This window comes from Lotus japonicus, chromosome 2 (assembly GCF_012489685.1).
Source record: "Lotus japonicus ecotype B-129 chromosome 2, LjGifu_v1.2".
NCBI lineage: Eukaryota > Viridiplantae > Streptophyta > Magnoliopsida > Fabales > Fabaceae > Lotus > Lotus japonicus.
The window spans coordinates 17,571,179-17,585,909 of record NC_080042.1 but is presented as its reverse complement, the minus strand read 5'-3'; the positions used below and the strand labels follow the sequence as shown (position 1 = coordinate 17,585,909).

Here is a 14,731-nt window from a genome sequence, read left to right as displayed (position 1 = left end):
GCGCTTTATCCCAATGTTGTCAATGATCCTAAAAAACGATATTTGGTATACACCACCTTCAACAATCTTGGGGATAATACGGTGTGACTTACAAACAGAAGCTTCGAATTTCATACCCTGGAAACATTTGCAAGTCAAAAAGATAAATAATCTGTGTGGGACTAAAAAGGAGTTTAGCATACCATTGTTGTGTTCTGAATAAAGAGAGGTGATGAAGAAAGCTCAATGAATAATGTGAACATGAAATCAACCTGTGTATCAATGAGAACCATGTCCATTGCTGAAGAAGACAAAGGAAGCATATGCTCAGGAACATTCCACAATGCAATAACACGTGCTCTCAGCTTCCATGGGTGATCCTTCTTTGAAATGTCACGAAAATTATCATAGTCTAACAAAGCAAATTGATTCATGGGGACTGAATAGGAGTAAAAAGATTGAAGAGGAAGAGACGATTAGAGAAAAAGGATGTGGAGAGTGATAGTGTATGGAACAGGTTAAGACTTGCTTATATAGACTAATGAAAAAGATATTATAATCATGAAGAACTTTAGAGTACACTATGGCCATCACTTAAGTACATAAAAGTTTATGAAATTCTGGATGGACATGACAAACCAATGTAAACAAAAGCCAAAAATCAGAAAAAGGTTTTAGTGGACAGACAATTTAAAGAAATCAAATGATGACATAACAAAGATTTGTCAAAATAATTAACAACTCCATGTTAGTCCCCATGAAAAGCAAATCAGTTTATTTATCAACAAAAAAAAAAGCAAATCAGTTTGTTTCATACTTTTGATTTGATTTGAAATAAACTGATTTTGATCTGTTAGTCTAGTTGAACAAAAGTTACCTAACAATTTCAGAAGCAGTATTATAACTTATAAGGGAAGTGCTCATTCGAAAGTAAATATAAGTGAATTTTAGAGATGATAGAATAAAAAAGGTAAATAATAATAAGATCATGTAAAAACAGAAAAAAATTAAACAATCATAACATGCTAACAAAATTATTCAGTAATTAGATAGAGTAACAAATAAACCTCTTTATAGCAAGAAAATATTGAAATCCTTATCCTTAAAATACTAAATCTAAAACCTATTTCGAAATAAATTCCTTGTAAAATAATATACTATAATTTGTTAAAATACTATATTGAACTTATAAGGTGCACTTAAGTGGTAAAAAATTTATCTCATGAGGTTAAATTTATCTTTTTGATGTAACCCAAAGTAAAAGTAAGCTAATAAACATTGAATATTTTATTATCTAATAAAAGTAAATTTGAAATATGAAAGGGTGTTGGACACTTTTAAAAGTACAATCATGATTATCTAATTCAAAAGTGTGTCATACCAACTCTAAATGATATGTCACAGGCATATCTTATCCAAAAGAAAAGGTTTGCTTAAGTCTCTACTTACAAATCAATCACTTATTGTAACAAAAAAAAAAATCAATCACTGATTGAACCATTCTAAGATTTCAACTAATTTGAAGACTGAATGGTGGTACTGTTTGGAAAACATAGTACGTCAAGTAATTGGAGTGAATACTTTGTTATTAAGAATGAACATTGTATGATGGTATTCTTGAGTATAAAACTGAGTTATAATTATAAAAAGTAATAACTATGTACACAAAACCAACGAAATGATACACCAATTACCATTTCATATGAACTACATGACGGAAATAATCTTTCAATTTAGTACTGTCATAGAATAGGCACAGCAAGAAGGAAAACAATTGGCAAGGCATGAAAATATTTTAACAATGACAATCATTTTCATTACACCCAAAAATCAGTCAAAAATGTCAGTTACAAAATGGTTTAACAAAGGATTCAGTGTATTAAGTGACAGCACTATCCTTGTCATACGTAAGGGAGTGTTGATTTGAGTGATAGATAATTGTATCATGGAAACTAATAAGAGGTAACTGAAATTAGAAATCAACATCCGGCTACATTATGGTACAATAAGAAGTTTGCACCACTGTATTGTACCCTCTATGTTTATGTCAAAAATGATTTCTGGTTTATCTGGGCTAATGAAAAATGTTGAATTGTAACATACAAAATTGATTATATTGTGTATAGTGAATTGAATTCTTAAAATAATAAAACATGCAGATTTAATAAGGAAGAGAAAGTAAACGATTCAACCATTATTTTTTTTAAAACTAATCATTCTTTATACTAATAATGAAATGTTATTTTAAATATCTTCTACTTCACTAATTAGTTTTGTAATGTGGTGCTTAATTTTGTACCTCATAAGTGAAAGAAAACACAAAATCTTCAATGAAACCTTGAACTCTGATGATATCAATTTCTGTTTTGGTGAGGAATATTAGATTTCTTTGTAAACTTCGTTGAAAATATCCTTTTGACTTTTCAAAATTGGTAGTCTTTTTTCTTGCTAGGTTTTATTAAGAAGTTTTATCCTAATGATGTTTTAATGAAGTTTGTTTCGTGAAGTCTATTTTGAAGAAGGTATTAGGTGGGGTAATTTTGTCATTTTGGGGTCCTTGACATTGTACATGTTAGTTATTAACTTGTCTCTTTTATCTTTTTCTTTCTCTTTGTATTGGGTTGAAATACCCCTTGTACTTCTATTGAATATAATTCTTATTACCTATAAAAAAAATAAATCAATTTTAAGGAAATTAACATTCTTAAGTTATTGCATCAGGTTTGCATACTGATCATGAAACTCATGATCATGAAAAATGCGAGTATTGTATGAGAATCTATCAAAGTGTGTGTGAAGTGTATATATACAATGCCTTTCAATTCATGAGTATCAAGTATCAATTCAAATTGTAAGACCCAAGATTTTAAGCTTAGGATCAGTGGAAGAGATTTCCATTCACGATTAGGGTTGATGTAATGCGAAGGGAAACCTGAACAAAAGTTCATTAAATGAAATACATTTATGAGGGAGAAAGTTCAGGAAAAGTTCAAGGATTGCATTATGATCGATAAAAGTTATAGCACGATCGTTATACGCTTAAACCTAGGTCAGAAACCCTAATATATAGCTAATTTTCATTTATAGGCACGACGGAAGTTAATTCCAAAAATCTTCAGAGAAATGTTAGAACTTCTCTTTTTCCATATATCACAATCGTTTCGAGGCGAAACTCTAGGATCTACGAACGTCCGATTCCAATCATCGGAAGTTTGCCGAAACCGAAACCCTGGTATTTCAAAACCCTAGAAATTCTTGGCAATGAAGACTTTATCTATTCAGAGCTTCAAATGAATATTCTACACGCGTACACCCATTTCTCTTGATGATTTCAATCTTTCTTCAGAAGGAAGTTTTCCATTCCGACATCCGATGCAAAAAGCAATTTATCGGGTAAAATAGTTTTATACCGACTATGCTTTAGTTGCCAAAAATACAAAGAGACCTCTTTTTAGTTTTGGAATTCTTTCGCCAAAACCTATCTTAGAATTCATGGAGAATGACGCCGGAAAAATCAGATTCGCGAAACTTTCATTTTACCGCGTTTTGCCAACCTCTATATATAGCCAAGAAAGGAAGAAAAATACAAATTTTCCACCATTTTCCCCACCCAAACCCGCGGCCAAGAAGGAGAAGAAGGAGGAAGAGATTTTGTTCAATCCTTGCTTGATCGTCGATCAATCAGTTGCTGCTTCAAGGTTTCGAGGTATAGTCGCTAATCCTTACCTCTGATCGCTTTTTCCATAGCTTTTCTGTAGAGTTTTCTGAGCGGATAGTTTATGGGTTTTTGCAAAACTATCCTGAATCTTTCATTTCTGATTCTAAACCTCTTCTATATGTGCCCAAGATCACTTATGCCGGATTAGACTTTCCGTTATGTCGCCGGAATTCCGCCGGAATCAATTTTAGCCTTAAATACCCATTTTTGGAGTTTTTGAGGTAAAGCTTCAACCTTTAGGCTAAAAACTATCGCCTTAGCTTAGTGTTAGTAGGATTAGTTGTCATAAACGTCGTTAGTAACGTCCCTGCAAAATTTGGTTTTTGGGATTTCAGTTTTGAAATTTCTAAGTTAAAAATCATGACCAAAATACCCCTGCGACAGTTTTTGATCCGATAATTTTTCCGAGTTCAGAATACCCTTAGTTACGGCTAATGAAAGCATAGGAACCAAGTTTGATCGAAGAAAAATCGAGCCCCACAATTGTGAAAAGTGGCCGAGCCCTATAGGGGAGGAGGGGGAAAATTCCTTTTCCGAAAACTTGTCCTTTCGCGCTAGATTATCGTACCTCGGAGTATGAACTACTTCGTGTAACCTTAGTGAGCATTGATAGCTTAGTTTCCGATAGATTTTGATAGAATTCTGTGGTTTTACTTTAAAGGTTCTTTTGAAGAATTTCCTGAAGATCAAGGAGCTCATTGTGAAGGAACGTTTGAGGAGAACGCTGGAATAACTAGAGGTAAGGGCAACTTACCTTGCTAGTTAATGCTTTAGGTGTCGATGAATTCGACTTGATTTATTGTTTATGCACTTGTTTGTGTTTGACTGGTAAAATGTTTTCTGAGGCTTCGGCTGACAATGTAGATGATTCATCTACTGAATGTTTTTTAGAGTGAATTACATGCTATGTGCTATGTGGGTAATCTAGGATGTGTGGTGCATGCCTTATATGCTAAGTGCTATGTGGTTATTGCTTATTATGTTGATATATGACATGTTGATTGATGGTGCTGAGTTATTTATGCTTTAGCAATGAAATCTGAGTTTCTGAATAGTGAGAATAGCGGGCAGGTCATGCCGATTTTATTTTGAGAGTTTTGGGGAAAGTTTGATAGGACGAATGAGATTCGGGCCTTGTTATGGTGTTTTATGGATCGAGACATTCTCTGGAGTCATTTGGGGATTTGGAGATCCCGGGAACTTATAAGATTCGCGATAAGATTAAAAGGATCTCATTTTGTAAAGAAAACTCATAAGACATTAAACAACCTCTAAAATCTTCAAATAATGATAATAAACTCGAAAGGAAGCTTAGGATGATGATCTTAGTTTTGGAAAACGAGAAGTGTCGTCGGATCCAAGTGTTGAGAAAGTTGAGAAGTTTTGAGTATGTCGATACTCTTTGCTCGCTGAGCAGTTTTTGACCATCGGATGGAGATGAGTCGGATGATTCGAGGAATCATCATGAGTTAAGTTTATGCCTTCGGGTACAGTTTATGCCTTCGGGTACAGTTTATGCCTTCGGGTACAGTTTTTACCTTCGGGTACAGTTTATGCCTTCGGGTACAGTTTATGCCTTCGGGTACAGTTTATACCTTCGGGTACCGTTTATGCCTTCGGGTACAGTTTATGCCTTCGGGTACAGTTTATGCCTTCGGGTACAGTTTATACCTTCGGGTAATTCGGACATCGACGGGGGATATGATCGACCGTGAGGTTAGGATCGACCTGTTGATTGTCGGGCATAGCGGAGGGAAAAGTCGACCCGCAGGGTTAGGACTGATCCGGCTATGTCAAGGTTGTAAGTGACACTCGGGGGTTATGGTCGACACAATGCCAGTGTTAGGACCGACTCAAACGTGCCCAGCCTATTCTTTCTGGAACCGTCGAGAGTGACGTTGCATTGACATATCATGCACTCTAATTGTATCGTTATGTGTTTTGATGAGTTGATGTTGATAAACATCGTTATGTGTTTTGATGAGTAGATGTTGATAGAGATCGTTATGTGTTTTGATGAGTAGATGTTGATAGATATCGTTATGTGCTTTGATGATGGAATTGTACTAGAGATTTGATAACATGCTATGTTTAAACCTTAGGGTAGACAATGCAGAACTTATATGTATGTAGACAACATATATATATATATACCCCTTATACTTTATCTGGTGTCTTGTATTCTCTATCCTATATTCCGTAAGTTGACCCTTGCACGTGCTACCTGTGTTTGGGGGGCTATGTATGCCCTTTTTGTCAGATGTCGTTGGTGGATTCTTCCGTGATTCCTCGTCGTTCGGGGAAGACCCGGAGCGAAATGACTACTATTGAGCCTTCGACGTGGACCCGGACTTCATGCATGACCAGATGGGAGTCGATGATGGAAGTATGGGGGATGGGTGATTAGAGTCTATTAAGGTTGGGTGTTAGTGTCCTAGCTCTGACTTATTCTTATTTTTGAGGGCTTGTGTTGCTGACACTTGACCTAACATTTTGGGATTGTACATTTTGCCTTCGGGCGTTACACCTTTCTACTTTCCGTCATTGGAGGTTACTCGTGACGAGGTCGCTATTTACAGCGGGGGATGCTATATATATTGTATATTAGTTCTGTTGCCTTTCGCATTTGGGTTTTATTTAATTCAGTCTTGTCTTAGTTATTATCAAAAAAAAAAAAATATTTACGTTTTCCGCATTAAGTTTACTTTTGGTTACTAAAGTGACGCCACCGAAATCGGGGTGTTACATTGTGGTATCAGAGCACGGTCGAGTCTTTCGGGAGTTGTTGGGGAATAGGTCTTCTGTGCTAGGTTGTGTGACTCTGCAAAGAGTGAAAATTGATTGTCTGCACGCGATTTTTCGCTTAAAAATTGATTGAAGTTATTGCTTAATCATATTGTATAGTTATGGAAATGCTATCTTATGATGAGTACTAACTGTTTGTCTAATTTAACAGAACGATGGTAACTTTCTAACCATTCTTTCTCATTTCAGTATAATATATTCCATTACTCTCGTAGCGTGTGCAAACACACCTAACTTACTTATACTGTCTAAGCTTTGACCTTATAGTTATTACGCCTATTAATACCTTATTTGACCGTAGCTCGTATTTTAGCTATAGAAGTTATACGAGGTGTAGAATGACACGCTAAGCCTAGAAAGTAGTCTTCTACCGATGTGTTTAAAAGGAAGCTAGAAGCTGAAGAATGAATCTCATAGAGATTTCTTATGGATAGTATACGTATGATGTTGAGGGCGTGTAGTTCCGTAGCGGAATCGTTGAGGATGTGATGTCAGGATATTGTGACTACTGGATGATAGGAACTCATTGACTGTTCCAGTGGGTTTTTCTAAATTTCACCTTCGATAGATTAGGCTTGATCAACTTAATATTGAGGGGGTGATATTCGGAATCAGAGCTGGCTATGGACTTTGATAGAAGGATTGGTAAGATTAACTTGATTGGATCCAGGATTAGTCGAGTTGGGAGGAAAAGTTCGCATTTAGTATTAGTTTTCTTGCGAAGGAGTTATAGATTGAAGAAATGGATATTCATTTAAGAGGTATTGAAGAATTAACGGACCTTAGAGGTCCAAACTTGGTAAAGGTTTAGGTTTTAGGTCTATGAATTGTTGTCTTAAGTTTCTAGGACTCAAAGTTGGTCAGAATTTGATTGAGAGATTAAGAAGTTGATGGACGAGATGGTGATCAAGTTACAGAAAAGGGGAGTGTTAGTATTAAGATGAACACTTGAGGTTGTCATATCTGGACAAGTTGCTTAAAGTCTAAGAGTGAATGAAACTTGTTATGGATTTCGGTGATACAAGCTAGAGATTAGCAAGTGGATTTTGCTAAGTGGAATGAGAATCTTAGGGTAAAGATCGACTTCGGAAGCTGAAGATCATATTTGAGTAAGAGTTTTAGTGGTGTCATCATTGACGATTGTAGTTAAACCTCGGCAAGTTGAAAGATGTTATGTCTGTTGAGACGCCGTCGAACCAGCATTGGGGCTAGAAGAGTGAAACAATCGAAGAGAAAGCAGAGTGTTTTAGTGAAAATTATTTGGAATAAAGACACGGACGGTGTTATGTGAGAGTTAGAGGAAAAGATCAAGGAATAATATCCAGAACTATTACTGACCCTTAAGTTTCGAGGACGAAACTTTCTTTTTGGAGGGTAGTAATGTAAGACCCAAGATTTTAAGCTTAGGATCAGTGGAAGAGATTTCCATTCACGATTAGGGTTGATGTAATGCGAAGGGAAACCTGAACAAAAGTTCATTAAATGAAATACATTTATGAGGGAGAAAGTTCAGGAAAAGTTCAAGGATTGCATTATGATCGATAAAAGTTATAGCACGATCGTTATACGCTTAAACCTAGGTCAGAAACCCTAATATATAGCTAATTTTCATTTATAGGCACGACGGAAGTTAATTCCAAAAATCTTCAAAGAAATGTTAGAACTTCTCTTTTTCCATATATCACAATCGTTTCGAGGCGAAACTCTAGGATCTACGAACGTCCGATTCCAATCATCGGAAGTTTGCCGAAACCGAAACCCTGGTATTTCAAAACCCTAGAAATTCTTGGCAATGAAGACTTTATCTATTCAGAGCTTCAAATGAATATTCTACACGCGTACACCCATTTCTCTTGATGATTTCAATCTTTCTTCAGAAGGAAGTTTTCCATTCCGACATCTGAAATTCGTATTCACCTAGGACAGATGTGATACACAATGTTGCAACAATGTGTAGCACAACAAAACACAATTAGCACAACAAAACACAATCAGAGTATTAAAAATAAACAAACAGTTAAACAGACAAACACAAGGAGTTGTTAACCCAGTTCGGTGAACATCACCTACGTCTGGAGGATACCAATCCAGGAGTCAATTCACTATCAAATAATAGCTCTCAGGTCACATGAAAGTCCCTCCTATACCTAAGTACTCCCCCTTAGTATAGAGCCTCTTTTATGTCCACCACTATTACACAAGTGAATCTAGCTTATCCCTTCTCCTCTAAGCTATGAGAAAACTTTCTCTAACCCCTAATGACCACTGCCACAGCGATCATATCATGTTAATCAACAAACAAGTTTGATGAGATTACAACTCACCTAAACAAATCAACTTAGTACTTTGATGAACGAAAGCACTAAGTTGGTACAAAACTCACAAGAGGACTCACAAATAAAAACCCTAAGATCAGTATATATCTCTCTGAATCCGTAAGCAGCTAGGGTTTATAAGATCCTTTATATAGACGTTCACTTGAGGCTTGGACCTTCAATGGGCTAAACGTCATAGAGTCCACTAACACACTTCTGGAAAGAATCTTCATGGAATCAAATCTTACCAGAATAAAATAACAGAACCAAGTAAAACAGAATTCAAACTTTGAGATAGACTTGGTTCACACGCTATCAATCTTGTTACTTCAGCCAAGATTAAAACAAACACACCTTCAGAAGATAAAACGCACAGCATAGAATAAATCTTCTGAATCCTCATGCAATCAGCAACCTCACAACAAACCAACAACATATGTAATTCCACCATGTTGCTCCAGATGTTGGAACATATGGTTGCACATCATGGTTTGAGCAAAATGCAGCCAATCAAAAGAACTACAATCTCCCCCTTTGGCAAATTTTTGCTAAAACATGATCAGAAAGCCAAACAATGCAAAAACAACCATACGCATCCATTAACACAAAACAGCACACAGCATATGATGAGCTGAACACACTACTGAGTCGGAATACCAATACCATACTTAGTCTGAATAACAGCAACAACATCACAAGCAACAGTAACACAAGCAACAGTATACCATTCTCCCCCTTATTAGCAGAATTTGTCAAAGGGTGCAGAGAGTCAGCAGAAGCCAACAAAATATTACAACCAGATTGAATGAAGAAGGAACAAATACACTAAGCACCAGCAGAAGTGTCATCATCAGAAGTACCAGCAGCATCTTGATCATCAGCAGCAGTGTCTTCAAGAGGCCTCTTGCCTTTAGTCAACTGCAGAATGAGAGTGTCCACATTCTTCTTCCTCAATGTACAACTAGTAATCGTGTCCTGAAGCATCTTAGATACGGCCATAAGCGCAGCAATAGGAGTCTCAGGAGTCTTCTGAGAGGAAGTACCCTCCCCCTGAGTCATCTCAGCCAAACCAGCAACATCAGAAACATGGGCACCAGCTAGCAGCCTGGAATCAATAGTGAGAAGACTAGCTTTCTGGCTAGGAACCTCATCATCAAGGAGAATTTGAGGATGTTGACTTAAAATAATCCCACAAATTAAACAAGGAAAACCAATAGGAAGCTTGACAGCAAAAGTTTCAGCATGCTTCATAGTTTGAGCAAAGACATATTCACCAAAATCAAACTGAGTTTGAGTCCCAACCAGATAAATTAATTTTGCCAAACCTGAAGAAACATCTGAACTATGTGTAGTAGGAGCCCAATTTGCAGCACCAATGCGATTCAAGATAGCATACTTCACACTCAAATAAGTAGAAGACAGCAATCCTTTGGCAGGCCATACCATATTCTGACCAGCCGTGAGTTCTTTAGTGATAGCACTCAATGACAGCTCTTCATTTCCTGTGGCAACAGTGCTTCTTCCCAAATACTGGTTAATGATCTTAGGTGAAAAATGGACACACTTACCACGCAAAAAAACTTTCCTGAAATCAGGATGCCCAGAAACAGTGCAATTTGTAGTCACATTCACAATAAATTCTCTCACCAACTTGTCATAGCAGCCACCTATCTCAGTAACAGTTTTCAATAACCCAGCAGCCTCAAGAAGTTTCATAATTTCTTGACAATGCAGAATCTCACCAGTCAATTCCCTCTCTTGAGCAATCCTGCGCTGATAAACATACTTCCACTTACCAACACTCTCTTCAGAGTGAAAAGAAATGTTATCCAAAGGAGCAGCAGGCACATTTTCTGGAATTCGTTTCCCAATCTTGCGCTTCCGAGCAGCAGGACCAGTATCTGACTTATCCAACTCCTCAGTTGGAGTCTCATCAACAACAGGAGCAGCATTATCTTTGTGAACCTTTCTCTTGACATTCTGGACAACAGGAGTATCATCATCAAGAATAATGACCTTCTTGCGCTTCTTGTTCTCACTCAAACCCAAACCTAACTTCTTGCCAGAGGAACGCGTAGAGTACTTACGAACAACAGTCATCTTTTTCCTCTTTGAAGCAACAGAAGCAGAAGCACCAAGGGTGTTGACCAACACCTCATCAGATTCTGAGTTTTCAATAACATCCTGAACATCCTCGACATGCATAGTTTTATCAACAGAGGGAGTAGAGATGGGAACCATTACCTCTTCCTCAAGATGATCAGAATCCTTGTTGCAATCAGTATCAACACCGTGGCTTGATTGGTTGTTGCTTGGTGATGGAACAATTGGATCTACATTTGCATGTAAAACTTCCTTGAGAGGAGTGTCCAACACTTCAGTGATACGAAAATCAGCAACATCATCACCTGTACTTGAGTTGATTTCAGCCTCGAAATTTACTCCCTGGGTTGCCTCAGAGCTTCTCGTTACCATCTTCTTCTTTGCTTTGGATGCATCTGACTTGGATCGAGCCTTTTTCCCTTTCATCTTACTCGGATCAGACGATGGTTGAGGAATACCTTGAGCAATTGCGATTTCAGAGGTATGAGGAGAGGATTTTGAACCCTTTGAAGATTTTGGGGTTTTGGATTTCAAACCCAATACCTTTACCCCATAAGCATTCATCTCAGGAGTGAGTTTCTTGCTAGAATCTTGACTCATGGTGAAGAGGACACAAAGAAGGAAACACAGGTCTTCAAGAAAAGGATGGACGGTTTTGGAATGAGTTGCAGAGATTTGAAGTCGTGCAGTGAAGGTTGCAGGAGAGGTTATCAAGAAACAATGGAAATTCCGGATTAAGCGTGCCTCAAAAGTTATGATAGAAGAGCCGTTGGCACACCACAATCCCTTTGATTGCTATAATTCCTCAAATAGGCAGATACCTAATAACTGTCTCAATTTTTCAAACTGTGTGGCATCCAGAGCTTTGGTAAAAATATCTGCTAACTGCTTTTCAGTTGAGACATGTTCCAAAGTAACAGTACCATCTTCAACCAACTCCCTGATGAAATGATGACGAATATCAATATGTTTTGTTCTGCTGTGCTGAATTGGATTTTTGGATATGTTGATAGCACTTAGATTGTCACAAAACAATGTCATAACATCTTGTTGCACATTATACTCCTTTAACATTTGTTTCATCCACATCAACTGAGTGCAACTGCTTCCAGCAGCTATATATTCAGCTTCTGCCGTAGAGAGAGAGACACAATTTTGCTTTTTACTGAACCAAGAAATTAGATTGTTTCCAAGAAAGAAACATCCACCTGACGTGCTCTTCCTATCATCAGCACTTCCAGCCCAATCCGCATCACAGTAACCTGTTAACACTGAATTAGTGTTGTGAGAGTACAAAATGCCATAATCACTTGTACCACTGATATACTTAATGATCCTTTTCACTTGAATGAGATGACTAGTCTTTGGTTCTGCTTGATACCTAGCACAAACTCCAACTGCAAAAGTAATATCTGGTCTGCTGGCAGTGAGATACAAAAGACTTCCAATCATGCTTCTATATAAACTAGGATCCACATCAGTACCTTTCCCATCCTTTGTAAGCTTGATATGAGTTGCAGCAGGAGTTCTTTTATGGCCAGCATTCTCAAGACCAAACTTCTTAACAATTCCCTTGGCATACTTACTTTGTGTGATGAATAAGGTATCTTCCATCTGTTTTACTTGAAGTCCCAGAAAGTAAGTTAACTTGCCTACAAGACTCATTTCAAACTCAGATTTCATTTGTTCAACAAATTGTTCCACCATGTGGTTCGACATGCCACCAAACACGATGTCATCAACATAAATTTGAGCTACCATGAGTTCACTGCCATTTTTCTTAACAAACAAGGTTTTGTCAATGCCACCTTTGTCATAACCATTGTTGATCAGAAACTCTGTTAATCTTTCATACCAGGCTCTAGGTGCTTGCTTTAAGCCATACAGAGCCTTTTTCAATCTGTACACATGATCTGGAAAACTTGGATCTACAAACCCTTTAGGTTGTTCCACATAGACTTCTTCATCCAGGTAACCATTCAAGAATGCACTCTTGACGTCCATCTGATATAGTCTGAATTTTAGCAAACATGCTACTCCTAACAACAATCTGATAGATTCAAGACGAGCAACAGGAGCAAATGTTTCATCAAAGTCTACCCCTTCTATTTGAGAGTATCCCTGAGCAACTAGACGAGATTTGTTCCTTGTCACATTACCACTCTCATCAGACTTGTTCCTGAATATCCACTTAGTTCCCACAACATTTGCATCATCAGGTCTTGGAACCAATTCCCACACTTCATTTCTCTTGAACTGTCCCAGTTCCTCTTGCATGGATTGAATCCAGAACTCATCAGTCAGAGCTTCTTTGACATTCTTTGGTTCCATTTTTGATATGAAGCATGCATTAGAGACTAGATCCCTTGACCTTGTAATAACCCCATCATTCAGATCACCAATGATATTTTCTTTTGGATGTATCTTCTGAATTCTAAAAGAAGGTTCTTTGGTAGCTAAAGGCAGTTGAGAGACAGTGTCTTCTTGTTCATTTTGGAATTGAATTGCTGGCTCATCTGGTTCCCCATTAGTACACTCATACGGTAGATCATCTTCATCATGTGCTTGTTCCGTTCTCTCATTGGATGTATCATCAACAACAACATTAATGGATTCCATCATGACTCTCGTGCGGATATTATAAACTCTGTAAGCTCTGCTGTTTCCAGAATATCCCAGAAATATTCCAACTTCACTTTTAGGATCCAGTTTTCTCCTATGTTCTCTGTCAGTCAGAATGTAGCACTTGCTCCCAAAAACATGGAAATACTTCACTGTAGGTTTCTTTCCTTTCCATAGTTCATACTGAGTGACTGTGTCTCCTTGACGAATAGTGACACGATTGTGAATGTAGCAGGCAGTGTTGATGGCTTCAGCCCAAAAATGATATGGTAGATTTTTTGCATGCAACATAGCTCTAGCAGATTCTTGCAATGTCCTGTTCTTCCTTTCAACCACTCCATTTTGCTGAGGAGTGATAGGAGCAGAGAATTCATGTTTGATTCCTTCAGATGAGCAGAACTCAGAGAATTGACCATTTTCAAATTCTTTTCCATGATCACTTCGTATTTTGACAATCCCACTTCCTTTTTCCCTTTGCACTTGGAGACATAGTTCTTTGAACACTTCAAAGGTGTCTGACTTCTCCTTCAGAAATTCTACCCAAGTGAATCTGGAAAAATCATCTACGCATACAAAAACGTACCTTTTTCCTCCCAGACTTTCCACTTGCATTGGTCCCATCAAATCCATGTGTAGTAATTCAAGCACTTTTGATGTAGTCAGATGTTGCAGCTTCTGGTGGGACATTTTGACTTGCTTCCCAATCTGACATTCACCACAAACCTTTCCTTCTTGAATTTTCAACTTTGGTATTCCTTTAACTGCTTCCTCAGCGACAATTCTTTTCATACTCTTAAGATTCAGATGACCTAACTTTTGGTGCCAGATTCTAACTTCATCTTCCTTAGACATCAAACATCGAGCAGACAAGGATGTTGTTTCAGAGGTCCACATGTAGCAGTTGTCCTTTGATCTGGCTCCTCTCATTAGCACATCCTTGTTCTTATTTTTGACAACACACCCAGATTGTTTGAACACCACCTTCAAGCCTTGGTCACAGAGTTGACTTATGCTGATCAAGTTTGCAGTTAAACCTTCAACTAACAGAACATCATCAAGGTTTGGAGACCCTGTGTCAGACAATTTTCCAATTCCTCTGATCTTTCCTTTGGCTCCATCACCGAAAGTAACAAAGCTCTTAGCATGTGGTTTCATTTTCTTCAGATAGCTCTTCACTCCTGTCATGTGT

The 14,731-nt window shown here is 37.6% G+C and overlaps 1 protein-coding gene across 1 annotated transcript; it reads right to left on the bottom strand.

Annotated features, from left to right (window-relative positions):
• Positions 1-9,642: 9,642 nt before the first annotated feature.
• LOC130736154 (uncharacterized) lies at positions 9,643-11,520 on the bottom strand. Its single transcript, XM_057587999.1, has one exon. It carries the CDS (start codon positions 11,518-11,520, stop codon positions 9,643-9,645), a length of 1,878 nt encoding a protein of 625 aa, XP_057443982.1.
• Between the last annotated feature and the right edge of the window lie 3,211 nt (positions 11,521-14,731).